Source organism: Quercus robur, chromosome 7 (genome assembly GCF_932294415.1).
Source record: "Quercus robur chromosome 7, dhQueRobu3.1, whole genome shotgun sequence".
Classification (NCBI taxonomy): Eukaryota; Viridiplantae; Streptophyta; class Magnoliopsida; order Fagales; family Fagaceae; genus Quercus; species Quercus robur.
The window spans coordinates 6,774,585-6,800,712 of record NC_065540.1 but is presented as its reverse complement, the minus strand read 5'-3'; the positions used below and the strand labels follow the sequence as shown (position 1 = coordinate 6,800,712).

The 26,128-nt window shown below is 36.4% G+C and overlaps 1 protein-coding gene across 2 annotated transcripts; it reads left to right on the top strand.

Moving 5' to 3' along the window:
• Positions 1–871: 871 nt before the first annotated feature.
• On the top strand, positions 872–14,097 carry LOC126691955 (protein fluG-like). Of its 2 annotated transcripts, XM_050387289.1 has the most exons (19): positions 872–1,133; positions 2,218–2,469; positions 3,460–3,528; positions 3,639–3,753; positions 3,825–3,930; positions 4,393–4,549; positions 4,646–4,741; positions 5,138–5,186; positions 5,345–5,607; positions 7,527–7,699; positions 8,778–8,898; positions 8,969–9,021; positions 9,107–9,236; positions 10,694–10,839; positions 11,104–11,292; positions 11,978–12,210; positions 12,302–12,444; positions 13,650–13,738; positions 13,820–14,097. In XM_050387289.1, the coding sequence occupies exons 1-18, from the start codon at positions 972–974 to the stop codon at positions 13,710–13,712; spliced, it is 2,520 nt and encodes an 839-aa protein (XP_050243246.1). In that variant the 5' UTR covers positions 872–971; the 3' UTR covers positions 13,713–13,738; positions 13,820–14,097. The 2 variants fall into 2 exon arrangements, with proteins under 2 accessions (XP_050243246.1, XP_050243245.1); XM_050387288.1 differs by having other exon boundaries at positions 13,650–14,097.
• The last annotated feature ends 12,031 nt before the right edge of the window (positions 14,098–26,128 follow it).

The following is a 26,128-nucleotide window of genomic DNA, read 5'->3' as shown; positions in this document are numbered from 1 at the left end:
ACTTTATTCCTGCAAAACTTCTGTACTTCTAAGTGCTCTAGATGCCTTGGTGTCTCCAAATGCCTTAGGAAGACTTTTATTTATAAGAGTTTAGGGGTGGGTGAGTGACACGTGGTGAAGTTTGATTGGTGACATGTGTCACAATCTGATTGAAGTAGCTTTATGACTTTTTCTCCAAGACACGTGGCATCTTTTGATTGGCCGAAATGTTTTGATTTTCAAGGCGACACATGTTAGCATCCGATTGGACTGTCTGTGTCATTACTTACACGCACCAGACTGCTTATGTCATTGCTTACACGCGTCAATGTGTAATTGGTTTTTTTTTTTTTTGCTTGCTTTTTATGTCTCTATTTCAACGACACTTGACAAATTTCTATTAGTTTCTAAATAGTGATACCAAAACTTAGTAACAGTATATGGCGCTTTACAATTGGCCATACTTTATAGACTTAGTTGTATGATGTGTCAGTTTGTAATAGGTCGGAAATTTTCCCTCTCTACCGACATAACTATTAATGTTTAATTTTCTGAAAATTTTACAAGTATGAAAAAAAAAAAAAATAAAAAAAATCTAATCTAATAATGAATTTGTCAAAATTCATGCATGATAAAAAGATATCAAGAGTTGTAGTAATTGTTTAACCAAGATATATCCATTATTTATTTTCTAATATTTATAAATTCAAAATTCCCACTTAAATTAAATGGTTGTGAAAATATTTTTATAAAAGCAAAAAACTGTGGTTCTATTCCACCGAAAAAAAAAATGGTGGTTCTCAGTTTTCAACGGAATAATAAAAAAATAACGTTGGTTGAGTAAAAAATTCAAAATTGTACTACACATGGAGCTATAAAAAGGTCGCGGTGTTGACAAAAAATTCAGTTCTTAAGCTTCCTCTGCATAGTCAATAGCAATTGTGAGACCGAGTGATTTTTTAACACACAGAGAGAGAGAGAGAGAGAGAGAGATGGATTTCACAGAGCTGAGAGAAGCCATAGAGGAAGTGGAGCTAGTTGACGGCCACGCTCACAACATCGTCGCTCTCGATTCCACCTTCCCTTTCATCCGTGCCTTCTCTGAAGCCGAAGGCGACGCGTTATCCTACGCGCCTCACTCCCTCTCCTTCAAGGTACAAGCTAATCAATCCCATATTTATGTTTTGATTTTTTTATTTTTTTTTTCATAATCTATTCTATGCAAAGGAAATCAAACAAACCAAAAAAAAAAAAAAAAAATGGAGGAAGATGTATGTAGTAATATGATGTTGTCAGTCTGAGGGCAATGTGATAATGACTTGTCTCCAGCAACTACCTTAAATAGCCATGTACTACGGTCAATGCAATAAATTCTTTTGAAATATGTGTTTTTTTTTTTTTATGATCAATTATTATTACGGCATGTCCAGCTATACTCTGTTTCAGTCCATGTTTCTTCTTCTTCTTTTTTTTCATTTTTTTTTTTATGAACAGTCGGTGTTTCTTAAGCTTTAGAAAGAAATGGACGGTTGAAACTCTCTCTCAAAAAAAAAAAAAAAAAAAAGGGTTTGTGATTTTTGTGGAAGTACTTCAATTGCTTATCACATGTTTGTGTAAACCACAAGTGGCTATGCGAAAAAGCTGATGAAAATAGGTTGAAAGTTAGATTATTTAAAATAAAGACGAGACATTGAGACTCGCAAATAGTAGATAATTTAAATTGAAAAGCTAGCTTTTTTTAAGCAGTTGCCAAATGCACACGAAATGAAATGAATGTATTTCGTAAAGTAACATAAGTTTATTTTGTAAATTTGTTCAAATTGGAGGTCTCTATTCAATGTCCCGAGTGCAACTAGCATAAGTGTTGGGTTAAAAGTACATTTCGCCATGTTCTGAAGTTGGCAGTTTCATTAATCTAAAGGAACTTTTAATATTCCTGTTGCCAAGCACAGTACTGCATAATCTTTCTTTCATTCACTAGCTTATATTTATAAGCCTAGTCGGTATAGCTTACAAGTTGGCTCGTTTAGTTAGCTTATGTACAATGTTTTAAAACCTCACTTTTTCTAAGTAGAATTGTACTTTTAATTAAAGCAAATTAAACCAATGAAAATAAGCTATCCCAAAGACACACACATATGATGCTATGACTTGTAACTGCATAGTACTTGAGAACTATGAAAAAAAAATTTTGGTTTTAGTTCTTCCATTCTGACTGCATTGCTTTGTACATGGCAGAGAAATTTAAGGCATATTGCTGAACTGTATGGATCTGAGTTATCCTTGCAAGGGGTTGAAGAATACCGTAGACTCTCTGGATTACAATCCATTAGCTCAATATGCTTCAGAGCTGCAAGAATATCTGCCATTCTTGTTGACGATGGGATTGAATTTGACAAAAAGCATGACATAGAGTGGCATAAAAGTTTTGCACCAGTTGTTGGTAGAATATTGAGAATTGAACATTTGGCTGAGAAAATTCTTGATCAAGTAATATACCTTTTGATTTTATCCTTTTGAGCATTTCATAAATTGTAAATGCATGTATATGCTGTCCTTTGTACTATATTTTCTGTTTTCGTGAAATGATTAATTGAATGCTTTAAAGATATTCTTCGACTCTTGGACTTTGTCTCATTGTTCACTTGGTCATGTGTTTCATCTCGATGTCCAACTCCATCCCAAAAGGAATACAGCATATTATGCTTACATGTTTCGTTTGACATTACAAGAGCTGAGGACTTTATGGACAGTTACTTGTATAGTTGATCTGTTTTGGGGAACAATTTATTTGGGCACGAGTAGCCCAAAACAGTATCTATTGTTATTTTTTATTGTTAAGTTTTATGCTCTTGATGCTCCTATAACTATCAGGAGATATTGTTGCATTTCAGTCCTGCATTTGTATTTGTATCTTGTAAATTAATAAGGTTGCTGGAACTAGAGATCTTTCTGGTTGTTATTTCTGCAACTTCTTTTCTAGGGTCATTTTAAAATGATTTAATCAGAAACATTTTGTACATTATACCTTCTGAAGTATGTTGTTTGAGTTAGAAATCTATCTTTTCATTGTAGTCAATTGTCCCAATAATTTTTATGTACCCTTCTCTCTGGCTACTATCTTCTATATCTTGTGCATTGTACCTCCATGCCTATGTCAATGAGATGTCAATGATCTGCATAGTTTGTTTTTACTTTTTATCTTGATACAGTCTTTAGCAATGACCCAATATTTTTATTTTCTATGGGCTAAGTTTCTGATAAAATTTTCAAATCTATTAAGTTGAGTGTCATGTGCTTGTATATGTTATTCATTCATCAGTTGTTTTCTTTATTTTATTAGTTTTGTATTATTGATTCAGCATCTCTTACTCTCTACTATTATAAACTGGTTGATTTTTTAGCAAGAGGTGCTTGGACATTGAATCTAATTTATTTATACCTTTTAATTCATTTCTTCATTTCTTTTGTTCCTTTTAGGAGTTGCCAAATGGAGGTGCTTGGACATTGGATACGTTCACTGAAACTTATCTGGAAAAGTTGAAGTCATATCCTTTCAGCTTATAATAGATTTTTTTTTTCCTTGTACCTTGTCCTTCTTAGTATTATAAAGTTATAAACGAAGCCTGTTTAGTTGGTTTCCTTATATCTGCGTTACAGTGGCTAATCAGATTTTTGGCTTAAAAAGCATTGCTGCATACCGCAGTGGATTAGAGATAAATACAAATGTCACTAGAAAAGATGCTGAGGAAGGTCTTTCTGAAATTTTAAGTGGTGAGTGTAGCATGTGGATTGGGGTTTCTCAGCATACACTGCATGATATACTGACCAATTTATCTTTCCAGCTGGGAAGCCTACTCGCATTATGAATAAAAGCTTTATCGACTATGTCTTCACTTGTAGTTTGGAGGTTGCTCTATGCTTGGACTTGCCGATGCAGATACACACAGGGTAACACAATTTTGAGGCTGATATTTGTTTCACATTATGCTCTGAATGATGGCTAATAAGATATAGAGAAAAATAAAACTCAGAATATGGATGGTTGTTTGGGAATTCTATATACCCAATCAGCTAAAAGCTGAAGAAAGTTGACTGCTTTTAAATTTTCTAGAGATAGTTTGTGGCTTTTTCATGTAAGGATGTTCAAGTCAATTTCAAAATGCACCTGAAACACACTGAACTTGAATTTATCTTAATGGTTGTGTCCCTAATAATAAAACTAATTTTAGAGATGTGGCCCATTCTGGTCCACTTCTGTGAATAATCAAGCAGCTCCTAAGATTTTTATTTTGTTGCATTTCTTGTTCTTTTCTCAGCTATCAGAAAGAGCATTAGAGAAATCTGTATGTTCTTACATTGTTACTTTATATACTCAATCTGTATGTTTCATTTTTTTTTTTTTACAACTAGTTTTGGGGACAAAGACTTGGATATGCGGCTGTCCAATCCCCTTCATCTCCGGATGCTTCTTGAGGACAAGAGATTTTCTAAATGTCGTATAGTACTTTTACATGCATCCTACCCATTTTCAAAGGAAGCATCATATCTGGCCTCTGTTTATTCCCAGGTCAAATTTAGTCCCAAGTGAATCACATCTTTTAACATGTAATATTGATATACTTGGAAGTTTTCCTTGTAAATAATGTAATGCTTTCACTTTCAGGTGTACCTCGACTTTGGGTTGGCAGTTCCTAAGCTTAGTGTCCATGGGATGATATCTTCAGTCAAAGAGCTTTTAGAGCTGGCCCCAATAAAGAAGGTTATACCATAAGCGGTTTATATAATACTGATGGAGGGTTTTAGTATACAAAAGACCTAGGATATGTCACCATTTTCTAAACTCCACGTGTGCCATGAGAACAGCTTATCCATACTCCATCTCCTCGCCTCCTCCTTCCCACCCCCCCCCCCCCCCCCTCATTTTTTTCCTGTTACAAAATTTTTGTCAACTAACTGACTGTAGCCATCTTTAAAAATTTTTTATGCATTTACTTTTGGCTATAATGCATATATGTTTCTGGAAGAAAAATGTTGATACCATAATACACGTGTTTCTGGAAGAAAAATGTTTCTGGCAGTGCTTCTCCTTTTATGTACTCTTTTATGTCTAGTTTGTACTTATAAAATTTGATGCTAAACATAAATGAATTTGCAGGTGATGTTCAGCACTGATGGTTATGCGTTTCCTGAAACTTTCTACTTAGGTTTGTTAAAGTTGATATTTGTTACTATTTTACCAAGTCTTAATCTATGTTTGTTTCTATGGAAGTTCATAACAGTTAAGGCAGACTCTCTGTCTTGAACATGCCATATCAGCTACTAAAGATGATCTCCTCACACCAACCGATTTTCATTTTTACAGGTGCAAAGCAAGCACGTGAAGTTGTCTTTTCTGTTTTACGTGATGCATGCGTTGATGGTGATCTCTCAATTGCTGAAGCTATTGAAGCTTCTAAAGATATCTTTGCCCAGAATGCAATTCAGTTTTACAAGATTAATTTATCTCTTGGTTCAAAGCATGCAGTAACTCCTAACTCTCTGAAAATTAAGACCAGTGCATCACATAATGATGTCTCGCTTGTTCGCATTATCTGGGTAGATGGTTCAGGACAGCACAGATGTCGTGTGAGTACTTTTTTTTCCCTCGTAAATGTAGTTTGGGCCTGTCATTTAAGACAAGTGTAAGAACATGAATAAGAGTTGAAACAAAAATATAGAACAGATCTCTGAACTAGGAGAGAATGACTGAGGTTCTGTTTGCCTGCCATTTGAGATGTAGAAAAGGGGAAATTATCCCAGGTTCTCGCAACTAATTATGTTTAAGAGTGAAAGTAGTCAGACTTTGTTGACGAGAAACAGCCTTCTTCAGAATGAAGCAGAGTGCCTATTTTTTTTCTTTTTTAAATAAATAATGTTGGGATAGAAAAAACAAAAACAAAAAAGGGAAAGAAGTCATCGTTCTTATAATTCTAGCTGCAGCAAGCATCCCCTCATTCTATGTAGTTGTTTTTGATAATTCCATAGCAAACCATTGTGAACTAGTTATCGAACCTATGTTGCTGCAATGATTGCTTATAATAGTATATAAGTACTAAGAATTGGAAAAGCTCCTATTAGTGCTGCATCAAAATGTCATAAGTAAGATTCATAAAGATCCTAAGTGAAAATGATCAGATTGCTGACAGTAAGTTTGATGCGGGAAGCGTAAAGACAATTTTTATTTAGTTTAGTTCTATTTAATTTTGGAAGGCAATTGTATTTTTACTATGTGTCTATTGGATTTTATTTTAGGTCTTATTAGTTAACTAGTATTTTATTGATATTCCTAGAGTTATGGGTATCTTTGTAGTTCAGTGATTGTGCTTTCCTAAGTCAATTACAGTAGGTTTAAGTCATAGTTGTGTATGTAAGCACACTATTGTACTCCAATGGAGCCTTTTAGTTTTAGACAGTTTGCTTAATGAATATAATTTATTGTTGAAGTTTTTCCTTCAATAGCTTGGTGTTGATTTCTAGGATATTTTCATTTTTCCATTCTTCAATTTTGGTGTTTCATCAGTTTTGGTTTTCCTGCCTCAAAATTATTCCTGTAGGCATCAAACAGGTTAAAGTAGTCCAATGTGTCATCTGACTGTTTTCCTAAAATCATTTTGTACTCCGTTCCTTTCGAATTCATTACTGCCATACTAGTGAATAATTTATGGACTGATTGCTTGGTAGAATAAGGTGCATCCCTTATTCCCGTCAACTTAGCAATCTGAATGTGAAGTTGCCCAACATTGCTTATTTCTTACTTGATGATTATCATCAGACTGAAGATTCACAGAATCTGATGATAAGAATAGATTAGTACTGTTTCTACAACAATTCAAATTGGCTATATATAGAGCATAGTGTAACAAGTTCATTAAGATTTTTGTAATATGGGATATTGTATAAGATTCTCTAGAATGCAAGTGATAAATACCTAAACAAAAGTAATTGTTGCTCATCTACATAACCCTTCAGCAGATGACTGTACGCCTGTATAGTCATTCAATTTCTAAAGTTTCATGGGTAATATGGTAATGTCTTCACATAGATTCATTTTGCCATGCCTTAATAGAAGTGATTTTACCCCTCTCAATTAATGTGCATCTGTAGAGTATCAAGTTATTGAAATTAAATCATGATTATTTCATTTTAGATGATTTCCATGTGTAATTTCTCAGTCAGCAAAGTAATATGGAGGTCATCATATTAGTATCACTATTAGGAATTAGTAGGGCTGAATCATTGACCTAGAACAAGAAAAGTATCTGGAATTTCCTCTTCCATGTTGCTAACGAGCTCTAGCTCAAATGGAATCTCCTTTCCTCATAAGAGCAAGTGTGAGGTTTTGGGTTCTAAGATTCAACAGTCCATGACTCCATGTGTAACTTACCAATTAAAAAAAAAAAAGAATCAATTCCATGCTTATGCAGTACAAGATTCTTTTTTGATGCAGCCAGTGGGGAGTTAATGTCAATAGTACTGTAGTGAAGGCTATGATGTCTTTGTTTCAGGTTGTTCCATCGATGCGCTTCAGCAATGTTATTAAGAAGAATGGTGTTGGTTTGACATTTGCAAGTATGGGAATGACTTCTTTTGCCGATGGTCCAGCTGATGAGACCAATCTAACTGGAACGGGTGAGATCAGACTAATTCCTGATTTGTCAACCAAGTTCAGAATACCATGGTACTAATTTGTCCACTTTGAAATTTCCATTTGTCGTGATATATTAATTAAGTTTTCCAGATTCCTCTTCTTTCCATCAACTATTGAAGAGTGAAACTAAAATTTATAAATCCTCTACATGTATTGTCCCCTACACAATTAGGATGTCAATAATTTAGACTTCACGTCAGCTCTTGATGAAGTTTGTGACATCCGATAAAATCGAATAGGGCCAGCAACGTGCCATGTTGCCACTCTTTTATTCTTCTGTTGGAACTTTTAAGCTGTACTGGAATTCTGGCCCCCAGCAAATTAAAGAACATAGTTATTAATCATACAAGCTTAGTATCTAGAATTTCATATTTATGTTGGCCTTGTTATGCTAGCCTTCCTTTTCTTAGAATCTCCCTAATTAATTAGTCTTCAATCCAATATTTTTAGAATACAAGGGAAAATAAGGTAACAAAATAAATGACATTGCTAGTGATGCTACTTCTTTTTATGCTTGGTCAAGTTTTAAAGTAAACTCATGTAACTTTTGCACTTTTTGGTATTGTGGTTTGCTATGTGATAGAAGGGGTTGGGAATTAAGAGAAGCTACAAAACGGATTCAATAGTTAACATATCTTTACTCAAAATACAAATCCTTAATTATTTATCATATTTTATTTTTTTCTATGTCATTACAGGTTCTGGAAAATATTTCTTTCTTTGTTGACCAGTATATAGTATCTTGCTTCAGTATTTTTTTTCTTTTCTTTTTTATTTATTTATTTTTGCTTTAGCCATACTGTCACTAATTTGATGCACATTTGTTAATATGTTTCAATTGCATATGTAGTTCATGGACCTTTCTTCTTTATTTAACTATAAATTTTTTTCTGTCATTTCTAGTCAGTATTTGGGCTATGTAATAAAAGACCTACTGCTGAACACATTCTTATCCTAAGAGTCTCATATGGGTTATATAGCTTCAAAGAGCAACGTTTGTAGTTTAGTGCTTCTTAGAGATCATCTGAGGCAGGCAGCATTATCTATTTTGAACTCTGAATTTATGTCTATCATAATGGATGTGGCAAACCACTCTCTTCTTCAACAGGAAAAAACAGGAGGAAATGGTTTTGGCTGACATGCATCTTAAACCTGGTGAAGCATGGGAGTATTGCCCAAGAGAGGCCTTGCGAAGGGTTACAAAAATTCTGAAAGATGAATTTAACTTGGTATGTAGGATAATTCATGTGAATTGCTGGCAAGATAGTTTGATGTTTAATTTTCAAATGCCGTGTCCAGGAAATGAATGCAGGATTTGAGAATGAGTTTTTCCTCTTGAAGAGTGTACTAAGGTATGGCATACCAAGGTCTTTAGCTATTTTCTTTGCTGTTACCATTTTCGCAACTATTATTAATGTAATTTACAAAGTGGTGCAGGGAAGGGAAAGAAGAATGGATGCCAGTAGACTCAACACCTTACTGCTCTACATCAGCATTTGATGCTATGTCCCCCTTACTTCAAGAAGTTGTTGCGGCTCTTGATTCCTTGAATGTCACAGTGGAACAGGTACAAATGAAACTCAACATTATTTATTCTTATTCAGGGGAGGCAATTTCCATTGGAGTTACCTATGTTTGGCTTAGTTTTTGTAATCTGTGTCCATTTGCTCTTTATATATGCTTAGCGACTTAACTAGGTAAAGTGTGTATGAAAGATTGGCATTTACTTCCTGCTTTAGCTCTGCTGACACTAAAATTATCCCTATCCAATGAATGAATCTGAGAGAGAATTTCTGAAGGAATCTAGTTTCATGTGAAATCCAGTGTAACAAAAATGCATGCCAAATCGAAATCGCCAATCAGCTGGGCACTAAAATTTCATGCTTTGTGCCAATTTTGTTTGTAGAGGCTAGCGTGCCTTCCATCTGTGGGCCTTCACCAATTTTTTTTTATTGAATTTCTATAATGTTGAATTTGATTGCCCATTCCTTTCCTTTTGTTTGATTCATTAAATGAAGTCTTAGTATCTATTCCTCAGCAAAATAAAGCTGCAGTTACTTTTGAGGCAATCAAAAATTTCCTTAAGGACTTGCAGCTTTCCATTTAATATTATATAAATTCCAAGAATATTTATGATGCAATTAGTGCAAAAACAAATTTATTTTAATATAGTTTTGTTTGATTCTAGAAGTTAGAATACATTTGGCCGACCTTGACTAGTTTGTTGTGGATCCATAGCAAACACTAACAATCTTGTGACTAAGGCTTGATTGTTTTTGTTAATTATAGAAGTCAATTGTTTCTTTTTACCATCAGTTTGTTGGATTTTCATTTAGCTTTTATTAGTTAATTATGTTATTAGTAATTTCTTTAATTTCCTAGAGTCAACGGTATTTTTCTTATTCAACATTTGGCATTTCCTAAGTCAATTAGAGTTAGGGTTAAGTCATAGTAGTGTATGTAATCCCACTATTCTATACTCCAATGGATAAAATTTTCGCTTCAGTAGTAAATTTATTGAAATTTTCCTTCAATGACTTGGTACTAATTCTAGGCAACTCTAGGTGGTAATTCCTAGATTTTGTTTCCTCTTGCTTAGTGTTAATTCCTGGGTTATTTTTATTTTTCTGTTCTTCAATTTCGGTGTTCCATTAGTTTTGGTTTTGTTCCATGTCAATGTCTTACTTAATTTTTATAGAAATGACAATGACACTTTTTACTGTATGTTCCATTGTTCAATTGTAAACGTGAGTAACCTTGACAAAAATATAGTTGTACATAAAAAAAAGAGGTTTTAACAAGCTGCACATAAGCAAATAAACTAACAGAAAAAAGCTAATCCAAGACATCTCTCTCTCTCTCTCTCTCTCTCTCTCTCTCTCTCTCTCTCTCTCTCTCTCTCTCTCTCTATATATATATATATATATATATATGTGTGTGTGTGTGTGTGTGCGCGCGCGCGCATGCTGTAATTCAAATATTATGTGCCAAGACTTTGTTAACTCATTTTAGCATTTTTCATAGTTGCATGCAGAGGCTGGGAAAGGTCAATTTGAGATGGCACTGGGTTATACTGCTTGTACTAATGCTGCTGACAAGTTGGTTTTCACCCGTGAGGTTATTAGGGCTGTTGCAAGGAAACATGGATTACTGGCAACTTTCATGCCAAAGTAGGTGCCAATGATATTTGTTGTCTTGCTTACAATGAGTCACAGAATTTTAAATGTTTCCTGATTTTTAAAATTTTGGGCAAAGCTACTCAATGATTACTCCCATGTCCCACTATGAGAGGAATTATGGGGAACATTTTCATTCTGTGACAATTAATCAACAATGCATGTGTAGAATCTATTTCATGGATTTATGTCTGAAAAATTGCTTCATAATATAACACATTATACTACATTACATAGTTGTCTCTTCTTGATGGGTAGGTATGCTTTAGATGACATTGGTTCAGGGTCCCATGTGCATATCAGTTTGTATCAGAATGGAGAAAATGTTTTTAAGGCATCTGGTGGAACTTCTCAGTATGGAATGTCCACCGTTGGGGAGGAGTTCATGGCAGGGGTTTTACATCATCTTCCTGCAATATTGGCATTTACAGCACCTGTTCCAAATAGGTATATTCTTTTTAATCAGATATTGCACAGTTCAATAGCATACTTCATTTCTTCCTTCTTCGAATCTTTTTAAGAACGAAAAATTGTTTTGTACAATCATAATTAATTGCATATTTTGTCAGAAAATATTTAGAAATTTTACAATTGTTTTCATCAAGTTTAGAAAGTTACAATGTGAGCAGATGAGGACTCTTTGTTTCCTTTGATTTCCAACTAAAAAATAATGACTCTTTCTTTCATTTGGTTTAATGTTTCAAGACTTTTCCAATTAAAAAATAAGGACTCTTTGTTTCCTTAGATTCAATGTTTCAAAAAAAATTCTCTCTCACGCACATACAAAACTCTTTGCATTTCCATTCACCCTTTCACCTCTTGCACTTCTACCCCTTTATATACACTTGCCTGTAGCCCTTCATTCCATTTCATCTTAACTACACCTAGACCAAGAACAATGTCATTTTCCTTCAACCCTTCAATGACACCTACCTAACTCCAACATTGTTTTCCCATCTAATCCTAGCCCGTATGAGTTGATTAATAGAGTTTTATGTTTGATGTAAAACTTAGTAGGAGATAACATTGTAGAGACCATTTTATTTCATTATATTAGATAGATATTTTGAAAAATTACTTCATACGGAATATTTTCTCTTATCTTCATGTTTTAACTGTTATGTGTGTGCAGTTATGATCGAATAGTACCAAATACATGGAGTGGAGCATACCAGTGCTGGGGAAAAGAAAACAGAGAAGTTCCATTGAGAACTGCATGCCCACCTGGAATTCCAGATGGATTGGTCAGCAACTTTGAAATTAAATCATTTGATGGGTGTGCAAATCCGTACTTAGGATTGGCTGCTATAGTTGCTGCTGGCATTGATGGGCTTCGGAGGCATCTTTCTCTCCCTGAACCTGTTGGTAAGATCTTGTAATCTTTGATAATATGAGATGACAAGTAAAGCATATGTTATAATTGGTAAATTCATGATGCCATTCCTCTATGGAACAGATACAAACCCAGATAGCCTTGCTGATAAACTTCGTAGATTGCCAGCATCACTTTCTGAATCTTTAAAGGCTCTCCGGAATGATAGTGTCTTGACAGATCTAATTGGTGAAAAGCTTTTGGTTGCCATAAAAGGAATTCGCAAGGTATGTTTGAAATAACTAAATAAGCTTTCTGAATGGTGAGCTTGTAGATTAAAGATTTAAGCAAAAAGATTTAAGCCTTTTGTGCTTCTTGAGAAAGATTAACCTCTCATCTATGTTGCATGGAAAATTCTTTGGATGAGTCATGTCTGCATTGGAGACTCGTCATACACTGGCACTTGTCTCATACTAATTGGAGGGACATGTGTCCAACAATTGTGATGCCTGTCTGTATTACAAGATTATACATTTTAGTTAGTTCCCTTGAGTCTAGATGCTCCACCAACATTCCTTTGAACAAGGTTAATGTTGGCATATGTAATTTCCTTCATTGTAACATTCAGCTGTATAATATGGTATGAGTGGATAACGATCCAATATCATTTTATTTTGTTGTTAGATATGTCTGTTTTATAGTCATCTATATTCATGCTCTGCCATGTAATTTTTTCTGGGATTTTCCAGGTCAGTACGCCCTTTTGTACCTTTACCTTGTTTTCTCCTCCATGTTTCACAGCCCAACATGAGACTCAAATGCACTTTCATGTGTTGTACCTGGCTGTTGCTAAGACTTGTAAAGCCAAGACTTGCATTCATTCGTTGGCTGTTGCTGCCTGACTTTGTTACTGCTTGATCTCCTATATTTGTTTGGCTAAGTGAAGAAAAACCGCCATAGGAATTAAAATAGTTTTTTTTTTTTTTGTGGAATATTACAAAAAGGTCGTACCTATTGGACAAAACTCCCACTTTTGTTGAATATCATAAAGCCTTCCTTAAACCAATAACCCAGATACAACTTTTTCTAATAAACTTGTGAGTTTTTTCAAATTTTCAGATGTCTAAGTAATTTATTGACTGTTATAAATCAGTCTTACATATTTCTGTGCCTTTTCCTGATTGTCAAATAGCTAGATCACTAATCATTGAGGTTTGAAAATTACCTTTTACTTTACATATTTATTAATGAAGTATGACCTAGGGAATGTCAAGTTCTAGGCCCAGCTATAAGCCACTTCAAATGGCTATACCAGGACTTTTCTTACATAGTTAAGTGTGTCAAAGATATAAGCACCTTCGAGTGCTTTACTCTCTTTCTCACAGAATTTAATTGCTGAATGAATTATATAGAGCTTGCTGTAGAAACATTTTGGAGGAGTTTTCTTTTACTTGTGAATGCAAATTATAACTGTGTGATCTCTTGTTTGCAGGCAGAGATTGATTATTACTCAAAGAACAAGGATGCATACAAGCAACTTATATACCGATATTAAGCTGATTATGTTCTGGTTCGGCTTAGGTTGGTCATTAATTATGAAGATTTCGAGGATACTCTTATTTGTGAACTCTCTATTCTACTAATTGCTCATTTTCAACTTAGAAGGAAAGCACCAAGTTTGGAACAAGCAGTGCTTCTATCCCTCACCTCATTGTTGATCAGTTGGTGCATGTATAATTGGAATCAGTCTTAACCCGATGGTGGCGCAAAACATTGGCATGTAGCCTTTCAAAGCAGTGGACAAATTTATTTTCTTTGTTCTTGAATATGACTCTTCAATACAAGTGTATGTGTGTGTACATGTTTGGGTCATTTTTATGTATCAATCTTACAACTATAAGATCTAATGGCAGGAAATAAAGGACATTTTTCCCATCTAACTATGTAGTGTGTATTATTATTATATTACAGCCCTTATGGAGGATGAGGCATATGGACATAGTACAACTACTATCATACATTTCTTGGTTTAACTTTAACATGAAACTAGTGTTAAGAAACAAAAATTATGTAGCAATGGCAAGGGACAAACATCATCACCTCGTTGTAATGGATCTCATATGGCCTTGACTTAGCATGGATCAATCTTGAGCAATGGAGGCGTTTGGTAACTTTTTGGGCATGAATTCTTGAAGTTAATTCTGCTAGGCTTAAACGTTGGAAAAAAAAAGAAGCATAATTATCCTTTTTTAACTATCCTGCACCATTTAGTTATTGAAAAATTGAAATAGTTTGTCAGCTGCTTAAGCTTAACACATCTGATAATCCCATCCATGGAGTCCCACCCATATATTAATAGTAAATTTATGATAGAAAGGTAGTCATCATTTTATTAAAGATAAGTCTGATTGAACTATATTGGCGATACATTCGGGTATTTCATCTAGCCAAACTAACTCATTTTCTACAGACAATCCCTGGCGTGCTAATATGTGTGCAGCCCCATTCGAGATTCTTCAAATGTGCCTCAAAAAACTATAAAAGTGATGAAAGTAGCAATTTATCTTATAGAGAAGTGCTAAATCGGTAAGTCCACAATATTTTTACAGCAAATTTTATGTGATAAGTTGTTGAGCATTTGCAGCAGTGGAGCTAAAAAGCTATAATGCTATTTTAGCTCCATCAATATAGCAAAAAGGACCTGCAGCAGTGGAGCCAAAGGTAAAAAATTTAGCTTATTTGCTACAGTGCACATCTATCTTTAGATGTGCACTGTAGCACTCATCTAAACAAAAATAATAATTTTTTACTCCCACTACCGAATAAAATAATCAAACTAATTTTATTTTTTTCATCCCTTTATTTCATTCCTTCACCGTGCACTCTCATCTCCCTCAATCATCAAACAAACACTCATCTCCCTCACCCATCTCTAGCTCGCCGGCCTCTCTCATCCCTCAGCTCGCCGGCCTCCCTCATCCTTCAGCTCGACAATGACGGCCATGGGACCCATACGGCCAGCACCGCTGCCGGATCCCCCGTGGGGAACGCTTCTCTTCTCGGCTACGCTCAGGGCACGGCGCCTGGAATGGCGAGTCGGTCGCGCGTCGCAGCTTACAAAGTTTGTTGGAGCGTTGGGTGCTTCGGATCCGATATTCTTGCGGGTATGGATCAAGCCATAAGCGACGGCGTGGACGTGCTTTCGCTCTCTCTCGGCGGTGGGTAAGCTCCGTATTACAGAGACACCATCACAATCGGAGCTTCCACGGCGGTTGAGAAGGGCTTTTCGTCTCTTGCTCTGCCGGAAACAGTGGGCCTACCAGAGCCTCATTGGCCAACGTGGCACCCTGGATCATGACCGTTGGAGTCGGTACTATGGACCGGGACTGCTAGCTCTGATGTGGGTTTTGTTTTTTTGTACTCATTGTGGGTTTTTTTTTTATTTTTTTTGCTGTGGACTGCCGGTAGTGGTGGTAGTGGTGGTGGTGGTGGTGGTGGTGGTGTTTTCCGATCTGTTGTGGGCAAGTGGACTTGTATTTGTGTTTGTGGCAGTGGGCTTGTGCTCGTGGGTTTCTTTCTTTTTTTTTTTTTTTTTTTTTTTTTTTTTTTTTTTTTTTTTTGCTGTGGACTGCCGCCGGTGGTGATGGTGGTGGTGTTGGTGGTGGTTGTGCCTGTGGTTGACGGTAGAGGTGATTGAGGTTGGTGGTGTAATTTTTTTTGTTAGTGGAATATATTATTTTATTGTAGTAGATATAATATTTTATTGTGATGTTTATATTATTTTATTATGTTGAAAGCTAAAATAGATCCACTGCTGCAGCATGTGTGTAGGTAAAATAGATAAAGTAACTTTTAGTGAAGCTAAATTGCTAAAAATTTAGCTCCACTGCTGTAATTTATATCCACCACTTAAATGACCCATAACAATCAGTAATAACTTGTCACTTAAGATTTCTTGCGAAGATTTTATGAAAATATTATGGACATTGCATTTCTCTATAAATGATAGTTTTGAGATGTGATTTTTTTTTTTTTTTTTTTTTTTGGAATAAAGACACACAAATTCACTATAAATAAATAAAGCTATACTCATGTGTGTTGTGATTTTGTTCTGATGAGTGATGATTGAGAGTTTGTGATTTTTTGTTGTTCTTGTGAGAGTTGGTAGAAGTAAAACTTTTTGGGGTAAACTAGTTGGGTTAGAGAGAAATGAGTGAAGGGAAAATTGTCTAATTAATAAAAGGGTTGTGTTAACGGGCACCGCAAGATGCCCGTTAACAATAACTTTTTTCAAATTTTTCTAACAATTTTTTTGTCTTATTTACAGTTTTATCTCATTTTTTCAGTTTTATGAGTACCGCTTGGTGTCTTTCTGACTTTTTTTCTGTCATTTTTTTTGTCTTTTTTGCACCTTAACATTTCCCTTAATAAAAAAAATAACTTTCAGAAACACGTTTTTCTTCTCTCCAAAAATGTAACTTTACTTGATAAATTTCACATAATAAATGCTTCTAAACAAGTGTCATACGACACCTATTACTTAATTGGAGCAAGCAATAAAAGACTTATTGGAATTGAAAATCTATAGAGCACTTATCAAACTACTTGATCAGACAAAGAGAAAAACTAAGAAAACATAGAAAGGAGAGAAGAAAGAGAAATAGAGAGAATGAGAAAGGAATCACAAATGTAGATACAAATTAGTTGGTTGTATTAGCGGTGTAATTTTTTTTTTATGAACAAGAAAAGTGCAGAGAAAACAACTTCATCCCTTGTTAACGCTAAAGTAAGTTAGAGTCCCCACTTATTTATTTATTTCCTTTTAGCAAAGGAGCAAATATGTGAAACTTTTTTTTTTCTTTCTTATAAAATTAAATATGTGGAAAGTAGGGCTATTGATATAACACCTTCACAAAAAAATTTACAACAAAATCTAGGAGATAAGTTGTTAAATGTAGGTCAAAAAATAATGTTAATTGTAGGTCCAAATAAAAACCAGTTACAACCTATCACTTAATCTTTATTGCGAAAATAGCATTAAAATAATTATATTCAAGCTTAAGGTTAAAGTATTCAAACTTTTGAGCCCGTTTGGTAAGAGATTTCTAGTAACGTTATTGAAGTATTGTAGAAATACATATGAATGAAAAAGTATTATGAAAATTCGTGTTGTGTTGTTTACCCAACGAAAACTATTGTTCAAATAAGCCCTTTATTTTAGAGGATCAAAACTAACTTTAAAAAAAATTATATATAAATATATTTTTTTAACCAAGTATTTGATGACCCCATCTAAATGTAGAGCCGCCCATTCAAGTATTTTTTTTTTTTTATATACTAAACTAGTGAGGGCAGCACGTGCAAGGTACGTGCTTGCTGTGGAAAAAAAAAAGTAGTAATTAAGGTCAAGTCTAGATTTTATTTGTATCACAAAACAAATATATGAATCATTTTATTTTTAAAGTATATAGAGATTTACATTAATAAAAAAGAGGCATTAATTTTAAGAATTTTGATAATTATGTTGTAAAAAGTTAATCTCATTCGCTTAAGAATTTTGATCAACCACAAAGTTAGGGTAGCTATTTAACTATAATAGTTTTTTAGTACCTACTTGCTAAAGACAATATATCTACTCTAAAAAAACTTCTAAAAATGATAACGAATATCATCATCTTCCAACAATAAACAACTGAGTTTTGCTAAGAAATTTAAAATAAAATAAAATAAAAAGATAACAAGGCATGTGTCATCGAATTTTTCATTAGACAAATTATAAGTTTTGACAATTTAAACCTAGAAAATCAACGTTCTTTAGATAACAAATAAAACACCTAATATCATCATTCTAACTTTCTAAAAAAATTTATCATTTAAAACTCAAAATACGTAAAGAAAATTTTTAGGATGTTAAAATTTAGCGGGAGTAATTTAAACATTACATAATAAAATATTTTAAGAATCATAAGCTTTCATTAAGGTTTAACTAAAAGAACAACAATATGACATATTTGCTCTTTTCCAAAATATTAAGGGAAAAATTGCCTGATTTTAAAATTTAAGGAAGAATTGTAAACTATCCCAAACATAAAGGATGAAAAATGTTTTTTCCTAAGCTTTTGTTTTTATTTTTGTGTTTAAAACTATGTGTTTTTACTTAAAATAATGTGTAAAAAAAATACAAAAGTTAACCCAAGAAAATTGTATGTGGAATAAAGAATTTTGGCTCAACAAAGTTGATTAAACCAACAAAAAAAATTTAAAAACACAACAGAATGACACAACATTTTCATAATACTTTTATTGTAGGGTCACGTCCCGCAACGAACCGTGGTAAGGTTGGGTTCGCGCATGAATGGGCCCATACAATATCATTTGTAGAGAGTGGGTTCGAAAGGCTAGGCCTCGGTTACCCAGCGATGGGTTTTTGTGGTGTTCATATGTGATTTAAGCGCTTTCACCCTTGGAGCCTTTTCTCTGGAAGTAGACTGGGAGCCTTTCTTTTTTGGCCAGTCGTTCCAACTCCCCCCCTCTTAGATTACTTATTTTTTCTTTTATACTAGTCTGCATTCATTTTCCTTCGTCCACGTGTAGGGTCGACATTTCCAAGACTGATACTTGTCCTGTCAATTCAAACCCAAAGTTGTTGGGAGTGGTTAATAAAGTTAAAGGATAAGGCTCTGTTAGGCGCAGAGATATGCATGGGGAAGATGGTATAGGCAGCCTTTCCTAGATATTTCAGATTTCCCTTCAAGCATGTCCCTTTACCGTTTTGCCCCTCTTTTTGGTGGATCTTTGGGTCAGCCGAGGACTGCACTGTCCTCGGCTGCTTCTCCAGGCCATTTGGGCCTTATTATTCTTGAGCTCGGGCGATGACCTTTTTCGGCTTAGGCCTTTGAACTCTCCATCAGCAAGTGGGCCTGGCCCATCAATTATTGGACCCCACAATAGCCCCTCAAAACCCTGCTATCCGACATCATGGTTGGAGAGGGGGGTTTTGGTAATACCGAGCCTTTGTTATGGCTCATTTAATTCATCCCTTGACTGGTGCTGGCGACTCTTCACCTGCCCAGGGAATGTACCTGCCTACAAGACGTTTCCCTTGATTTGCGCACGATGCGTTTATGCCATCTGGTTATCTGAAGCGCGTCTTTAATGTCTTCCCTTTACGAGGCCTCCCAGATTCAACGGTTTTTGATGGCGTGGGGGAATGAAACGAACGCATTCATGTTTGCAGATTTCCTTAGAGATCTGAACGTATTATGTACTCTTTTCCTCGTCCCCTATATAAAGAGAGAAGACAAAAGCTTACTTTCTCATACCTGAGTCCCTCAGATTCCTCCCAGAGTCCACTTCTTCTCTCGGGTTATACCTTATTCGATAGAAAGTTCACCACAGTAGTCAGCCATGAATAAACCACTTCATTCCCAAAAACACCATGTCCTAATAAAGCTCGAGATGGCTCGGTCAGGGCAAGGATGGCGGAGACTCAATATTTGTCTCCCCTTCCTTTTAGCCAAAATCCGAAGCAGGGACTCGTCACATCTCACTTTCGGTGTGACCGAGTCAAAGACATCCATTATCACCACCCTCCGCTCTGTCATGAGCATATCTAACACGGCACCAGTGTGTTAGGAGTCAGGACTGGGGCAGGGACTAAGTGCCCCTGCTTCTTCCTCTCTTCGTTCACTGGCGCCTCCTTCTGCCTCTCTTTCTTCTTCTTTCCACCACCAGACCCATCCTGGTGCTTTTCCTTTTCCCTCTTTTGCTCCTTTTTCTTTCTTTTCATCTCTTCCCTCTTCTTCTCTTCCTTCTTTTACTCATGTCCTCCATCTTCCTCATTCATCTCCTCCATCTTCTGCTCATGTCCTCCATCTTCCTCATTCATCTCCTCCATCCTCTTCTTCCTTTGCGCTCCTTGATGACAAGAGCTTGCTGAAGTGCTTCCATGTGTTCCAATTCTTCTTCCTTCTCCTTCATCTTTTTCTAAAGAAGGTTCTTCTCCTGATATGAGCAGTACTGAGGCAGAGATTGGAGAGACTTTGAAGGCGAGTTTAAAAGACACCTGACTGTTTACTTATCTGTATTGCGGATGCTATTGTTGCTTTGACAGTTCATCTTTTGTATAGGCTTGTTTAAGCCCTTCTTTGTACGTTGTAATAATTTTTCATATTAATAAAAGTTGCTGTTACTTTATTTCGCATGTTATGTTTTTATGCTTTTACAAGTTTACAAACGCTACTCGGCGCCATAATATAGCATTTGAATCAATGATAACTAAGGCTAAAATGTTTGCTAATAAAAAGGTGTCACCATAACTTTAATGAAATTATTTAACATAGCAAAGCCGACCAGTGAGGAACGAAACTTACCTTAAAATCAGCCAAGATGAGGACTAAGTGCTCGATACGATGTAGGAAATAACTATCCGAGGACATGTCATTCGCCAAATGGACAGTTTTCTTAAGTTAATGAAAGTTGGGTCGTTTCGCCACCTTCTTAACACATTGGCTTTAACCTTTTACAGTATTTGAGCCGAGAACCTTCCCCATTCGAGTAGTCGGTTTCCCAAAAGGCTTGAGTCTGAGGACTTCATAACGCCTGGGTTCCGTCTAAAACTTAGATTTTTTCTCAGTACTTGGTTTCCCCATAGGCTTGGGTCCGAAGACCATGCAAGTCCTAGGTTCTGTCCAAAACTTAGGTTTTTCTCAATACTTGGTTTCCCCATAGGTTTGAGTCCGAGGACTATGCAAGTCCTAGGTTCTGTCCAAAACTTTTTGAGTTCAGTTTCTCCTTTTCCTCAGGTATTTCACGAGGTGCCGAGCAGGAAGTTGTCCTCGGCAACGGTTATTCCTCGACGTGGACTATTGCCCCTGGGCCCCCATGCAGAACAGGCCTGGGCCGCGAATTCATTTGGCCCACAACTTAAAGGGTATTTATGTAGTTTTTGGTTACGCAGTACTTTTTGGCGTCCCAATGTTCAAGGTGCACCTTCCAGAGACTCCTTTAATCCCCTGGTTGCAGGTGGCGTTGGAGATTGAGCCTAAGCCATCTTGTCTGTAGCGTTCCTTGGGACGCTGCGTGAATTAAATGCCACCACCTTATCTCTTTAAATAAATAGGAGAGAAAGTTACTTCACCTTCGCACCAATTCTTTAGTTTTCTCCCAAATCACAGCTCCTATACTTAGTGCTGTCCTCCCTTAGCACAACATGTTTGAAGCGAGGGTTGGGAAGAAGGAACTCTCTCCGCCACGGAAGCGTCGTGCCCTCATGAGACTCAAAATAGTGAGGTATGGGCACAGAAAGCATAAGTTCAAGAGAATACTCCATTTCGATCGAGGGGAAAGGATGTCTCTCCCTCTTTTAGTCAAAATCCGAAGCAGGTTCTGTTCATGCCAGAATTTTGGTGTGTCAGAAGAAAGATTCTCCACCGTCAGCACCTTTGCCTTGTGGCGGGCGAATATTTAGAGAAAGCCCCTCAACTTCCAACTCCCTGCACCTTTCTTCAGCGGTGTCAGGCTCAAGTTGGGTCTCTTTCGCTGTTTGAGTTGTGAGCATGTGAAAACATTGAGGAAGAACAAGGTCTTGGAGCTGTAGCCAACCTCTCCTCTGATCTACTTCCTCGGCTTTATCTTATTCTCTTGTATCTTCCTTTTCTTTTTGGTTATGTAGTGAGCTTTGACACAAACTGATTCCAGCTTTTCATTGTACGCTGTACTATTTCTTTGTTTTAGTAAAAAAAATGGAAATTTCTTTACTTGTTTTGAATACTGTTCCTTTGACAACACTGCTTTGTGAATGGGTGTGCTCCATGTGTGTGTTTCTCCTCGGCGGCATTTAAAGCAAGAACTCTTGAAACACAGTCCAACTAATTCTCATTTACCGACACTATCAGGCATAATAATAATAACTCATAATAAGTTAAACTTAGGAAACTAACCGAGATAACGGTTGAACGTTCTGTAATAAGTGCGAGAATACTGTCTGAGAACGACAAATTCTAAATAATTCATCCAAGGGAGTGACTGAGCATTGCATGACTTCGATTATGCTTTTGGAAACACGTTACTCCATTCCGTACTGGTCCCTTTAGTGTTGAGGGTCCGAGGGCAAACTAGAGAATCCATGTAACGTAGTTTTCCTTTTAAGCAGTTGGTTTTCCCAGAGGCTTGGGTCCGAGGACCATACAAGGCCTTGGTTCTATCCAAAACTTGTATTTTTCTTTGTAAGTAGTTGGTTTCCCCAGAGGCTTGGGTCCGAGGACCATACAAGGCATTGGTTCTGTCCAAAACTTATATTTTTCTTTGTAAGTAGTTGGTTTCCCCAGAGGTTTGGGTCCGAGGACCATACAAGGCCTTGGTTCTGTCCAAAACTTGTATTGTCTTTGTAAGTAGTTGGTTTCCCCAGAGGCTTGGGTCCGAGGACCATACAAGGCCTTGGTTCTGTCCAAAACTTGTATTGTCTTTGTAAGTAGTTGGTTTCCCCAGAGGCTTGGGTCCGAGGACCATACAAGGCCTTGGTTCTGTCCAAAACTTGTATTGTCTTTTTAAGTAGTTGGTTTCCCCAGAGGCTTGGGTCCGAGGACCATACAAGGCCTTAGTTCTGTCCAAAACTTGTATTGTCTTTGTAAGTAGTTGGTTTCCCCAGAGGCTTGGGTCCGAGGACCATACAAGGCCTTGGTTCTGTCCAAAACTTGTATTGTCTTTGTAAGTAGTTGGTTTCCCCAGAGGCTTGGGTCCGAGGACCATACAAGGCCTTGGTTCTGTCCAAAACTTGTATTGTCTTTTTAAGTAGTTAGTTTCCCCAGAGGCTTGGGTCCGAGGACCATACAAGGCCTTGGTTCTGTCCAAAACTTGTATTGTCTTTGTAAGTAGTTGGTTTCCCCAGAGGCTTGGGTCCGAGGACCATACAAGGCCTTGGTTCTGTCCAAAACTTGTATTCTCTTTGTAAGTAGTTGGTTTTCCCAGAGGCTTGGGTCCGAGGACCATACAAGGCCTTGGTTCTGTCCAAAACTTGTATTGTCTTTTTAAGTAGTTGGTTTCCCCAGAGGCTTGGGTCCGAGGACCATACAAGGTCTTGGTTCTGTCCAAAACTTGTATTGTCTTTGTAAGTAGTTGGTTTCCCCAGAGGCTTGGGTCCGAGGACCATACAAGGCCTTGGTTCTGTCCAAAACTTGTATTCTTCTTTATTTATTTATCTTCCGAAGGTTTAGCCCCTCGACCAAGGTGGGGGAAGCTAGCCTGATGTTTGAAGCCCCTAGACTTGCCCATGTCATTGACACTGTGAGACGTAGCCCCTAGTGGGAACTTATGTTGGAATAGCAACAATGTGTCGCCGGTCATAAAGGCATCCTCATAGACCTCCGCCCGACAAAAGCTTAACTCCACCGCCGTCTAAACCAACGCGCAAGCCTTTCCCACAGACAGCACCAATTGTAGGGTCACGTCCCGCAACGAACCGCGGTAAGATTGGGTTCGCGCATGAATGGGCCCATACAATATCATTTGTAGAGAGTGGGTTCGAAAGGCTAGGCCTCGGTTACCCAGCGATGGGTTTTTGTGGTGTTCATATGTGATTTAAGCGCTTTCACCCTTGGAGCCTTTTCTCTGGAAGTAGACTGGGAGCCTTTCTTTTTTGGCCAGTCGTTCCAGCTCCCCCCCTCTTAGATTACTTATTTTTTCTTTTATACTAGTCTGCATTCATTTTCCTTCGTCCACGTGTAGGGTCGACATTTCCAAGACTGATACTTGTCCTGTCAATTCAAACCCAAAGTTGTTGGGAGTGGTTAATAAAGTTAAAGGATAAGGCTCTGTTAGGCGCAGAGATATGCATGGAGAAGATGGTAAAGGCAGCCTTTCCTAGATATTTCAGATTTCCCTTCAAGCATGTCCCTTTACCGTTTTGCCCCTCTTTTTGGTGGATCTTTGGGTCAGCCGAGGACTGCACTGTCCTCGGCTGCTTCTCCGGGCCATTTGGGCCTTATTATTCTTGAGCTCGGGCCATTACCTTTTTCGGCTTAGGCCTTTGAACTCTCCATCAGCAAGTGGGCCTGGCCCATCAATTATTGGACCCCACATTTATAATTTTGTTATATTTTATTTTAACTTGTAAAGAATTGACAGCTCAGCAGTTTTGAAAATATTGTGACAACAGCAAGATGTCTTAACATTTTTCACACAAAAAAATGTTATATTGTCCATGACATTTTTACAACAAATCATAAGTAATAGATTACTACAAGTTGTTATTGGTGGGCAAAAAAATAGTTTCTTTGGTAAGTTTAAATTAGAACCAATAACAATTTACCATATTTGATTTATTATGAAAGTGTTGTGAAAATTATTGTGGATATGACACTTCTTTTTCACAATACTTTTATTTTTAATTGTAACTGGTTATAGTATGATATTTTATTATTTTGACCTATAATAAATTAACACCTCAACAATTGTGAAAATATTGTGCCAATTTGTGATGTTAATATTTTATTATAATGTGAAACAGCGTGAATTGGACAAACCAAAAATAATATAGCAAATATACTACAACTTTATGCATTCACAAAAAAAAAAAAAAAAAAAAAGGGCCAACAAAACAGTGAAAGTTGAACAAACCAAAATTACTGTAATTTTTTCCATTCACTCTTTTTATATATACATACATCCATACATATATATATATATATATATATATATATATATAAATATACATTGCACTTATAATATAAATTTATATTGTAAACACGTAAAAATTGGCAAATGTTGTACACATTTGCGAAATTTGTACAATTTTTTTTTTTTTTTTTGCAAATGTATATAATATTTACTACTTTTTGTGTGTAAACAATGTTAGCTTACATTACAAGTAGAAAGTAAATATATAAAGATCCTTTAAAAGAAAAAAAAATAAGCTCAAACCAAGTTGGTGAACTTGAAGAAATAAAAATAAATAAATAAATAAATAAGAGAAAGAGGCAACTCACTAAATCAAAAATACTGGTCATAACATTGTTCATAAGTAGGAATGGCAATGGGTCGGGTTCGGACCGGGTTTCTTAATGCCCGAACCCGACCCGCGGGTCTGTCCCAAAAACCCGAACCCGCCCCGTTTAATAAACGAGTTTTTTTCTTGTGCCCCAAACCCGCCCCGTCGGGCCCTGCGAGCCCCGTTCAAGATCAGAAATCCCAAAAAAAAAAACCCCAAGATCACGTTCATCAATCTAGATCAGTCTGATCAAAAACCCAAAAAAAAAACCCCCAAGACGCCAAGAACATGTTCATTAACCTAGATTAGAAACCCAAAAACAAAAACCCAAGATCATATTCTTCAATCGGAACAGAGTAGCAACTAAAAACCCAAAAACAAACACAAAGATTTCAAATTTTTTATTTTTACTTTCAAAATCACAAACACAAACACAAATCCTAACACATAAATCACAAACCCAAACTTGATTCTCAAAAAAAAAAAAAAAAAAAAAAAGGAACCCAAACTCCCTAACGATCCCAAAGGTCCCAAACTGTAATGAACCCAAACAGAATGAACCGAGACCAGCGGTGAACGGTGACACTGACAGAGATTGGGACGGTGGCGAAAGCTTGGGATGGCGGCGAGAGTTGGACCGACGGTGAGAGTTTGGGTAGTTGGCCGAAGGTGAGATTGAGAGTGAGTGAGTGAGATTGAGATTGTGAGTGAGTGAGTGAGATTGTGATTTGTGAGTGAGAGAGTGAGATTGTGTGAGTGAGAGTATTACAGATGAGAGGCAGGCTGCAAGTGAGCTGAAATGAAATGAAGAAGAAAAATGTCAGGGTTTAATGGTTTATAACAATATATATATATATATATATATATATATATATATATATATATATATATATATATAGGAGGGTATTTTAGTATTTATATATATAACCAGGTTGGGTCGGGTTTTCATAAAAACTCGGACCCGACCCGGACCCGGTTCGGGTTTT

Bases quoted from the DNA above. Each gene is read 5' to 3' on its own strand.
- LOC126691955 (XM_050387289.1), top strand. From the start codon at position 972: ATGGATTTCACAGAGCTGAGAGAAGCCATAGAGGAAGTGGAGCTAGTT. The intron at 3,931-4,392 runs GTAACACAATTT...TTTTACAACTAG, and splicing joins CCGATGCAGATACACACAGG to TTTTGGGGACAAAGACTTGG. The intron at 11,293-11,977 runs GTATATTCTTTT...ATGTGTGTGCAG, and splicing joins ACAGCACCTGTTCCAAATAG to TTATGATCGAATAGTACCAA.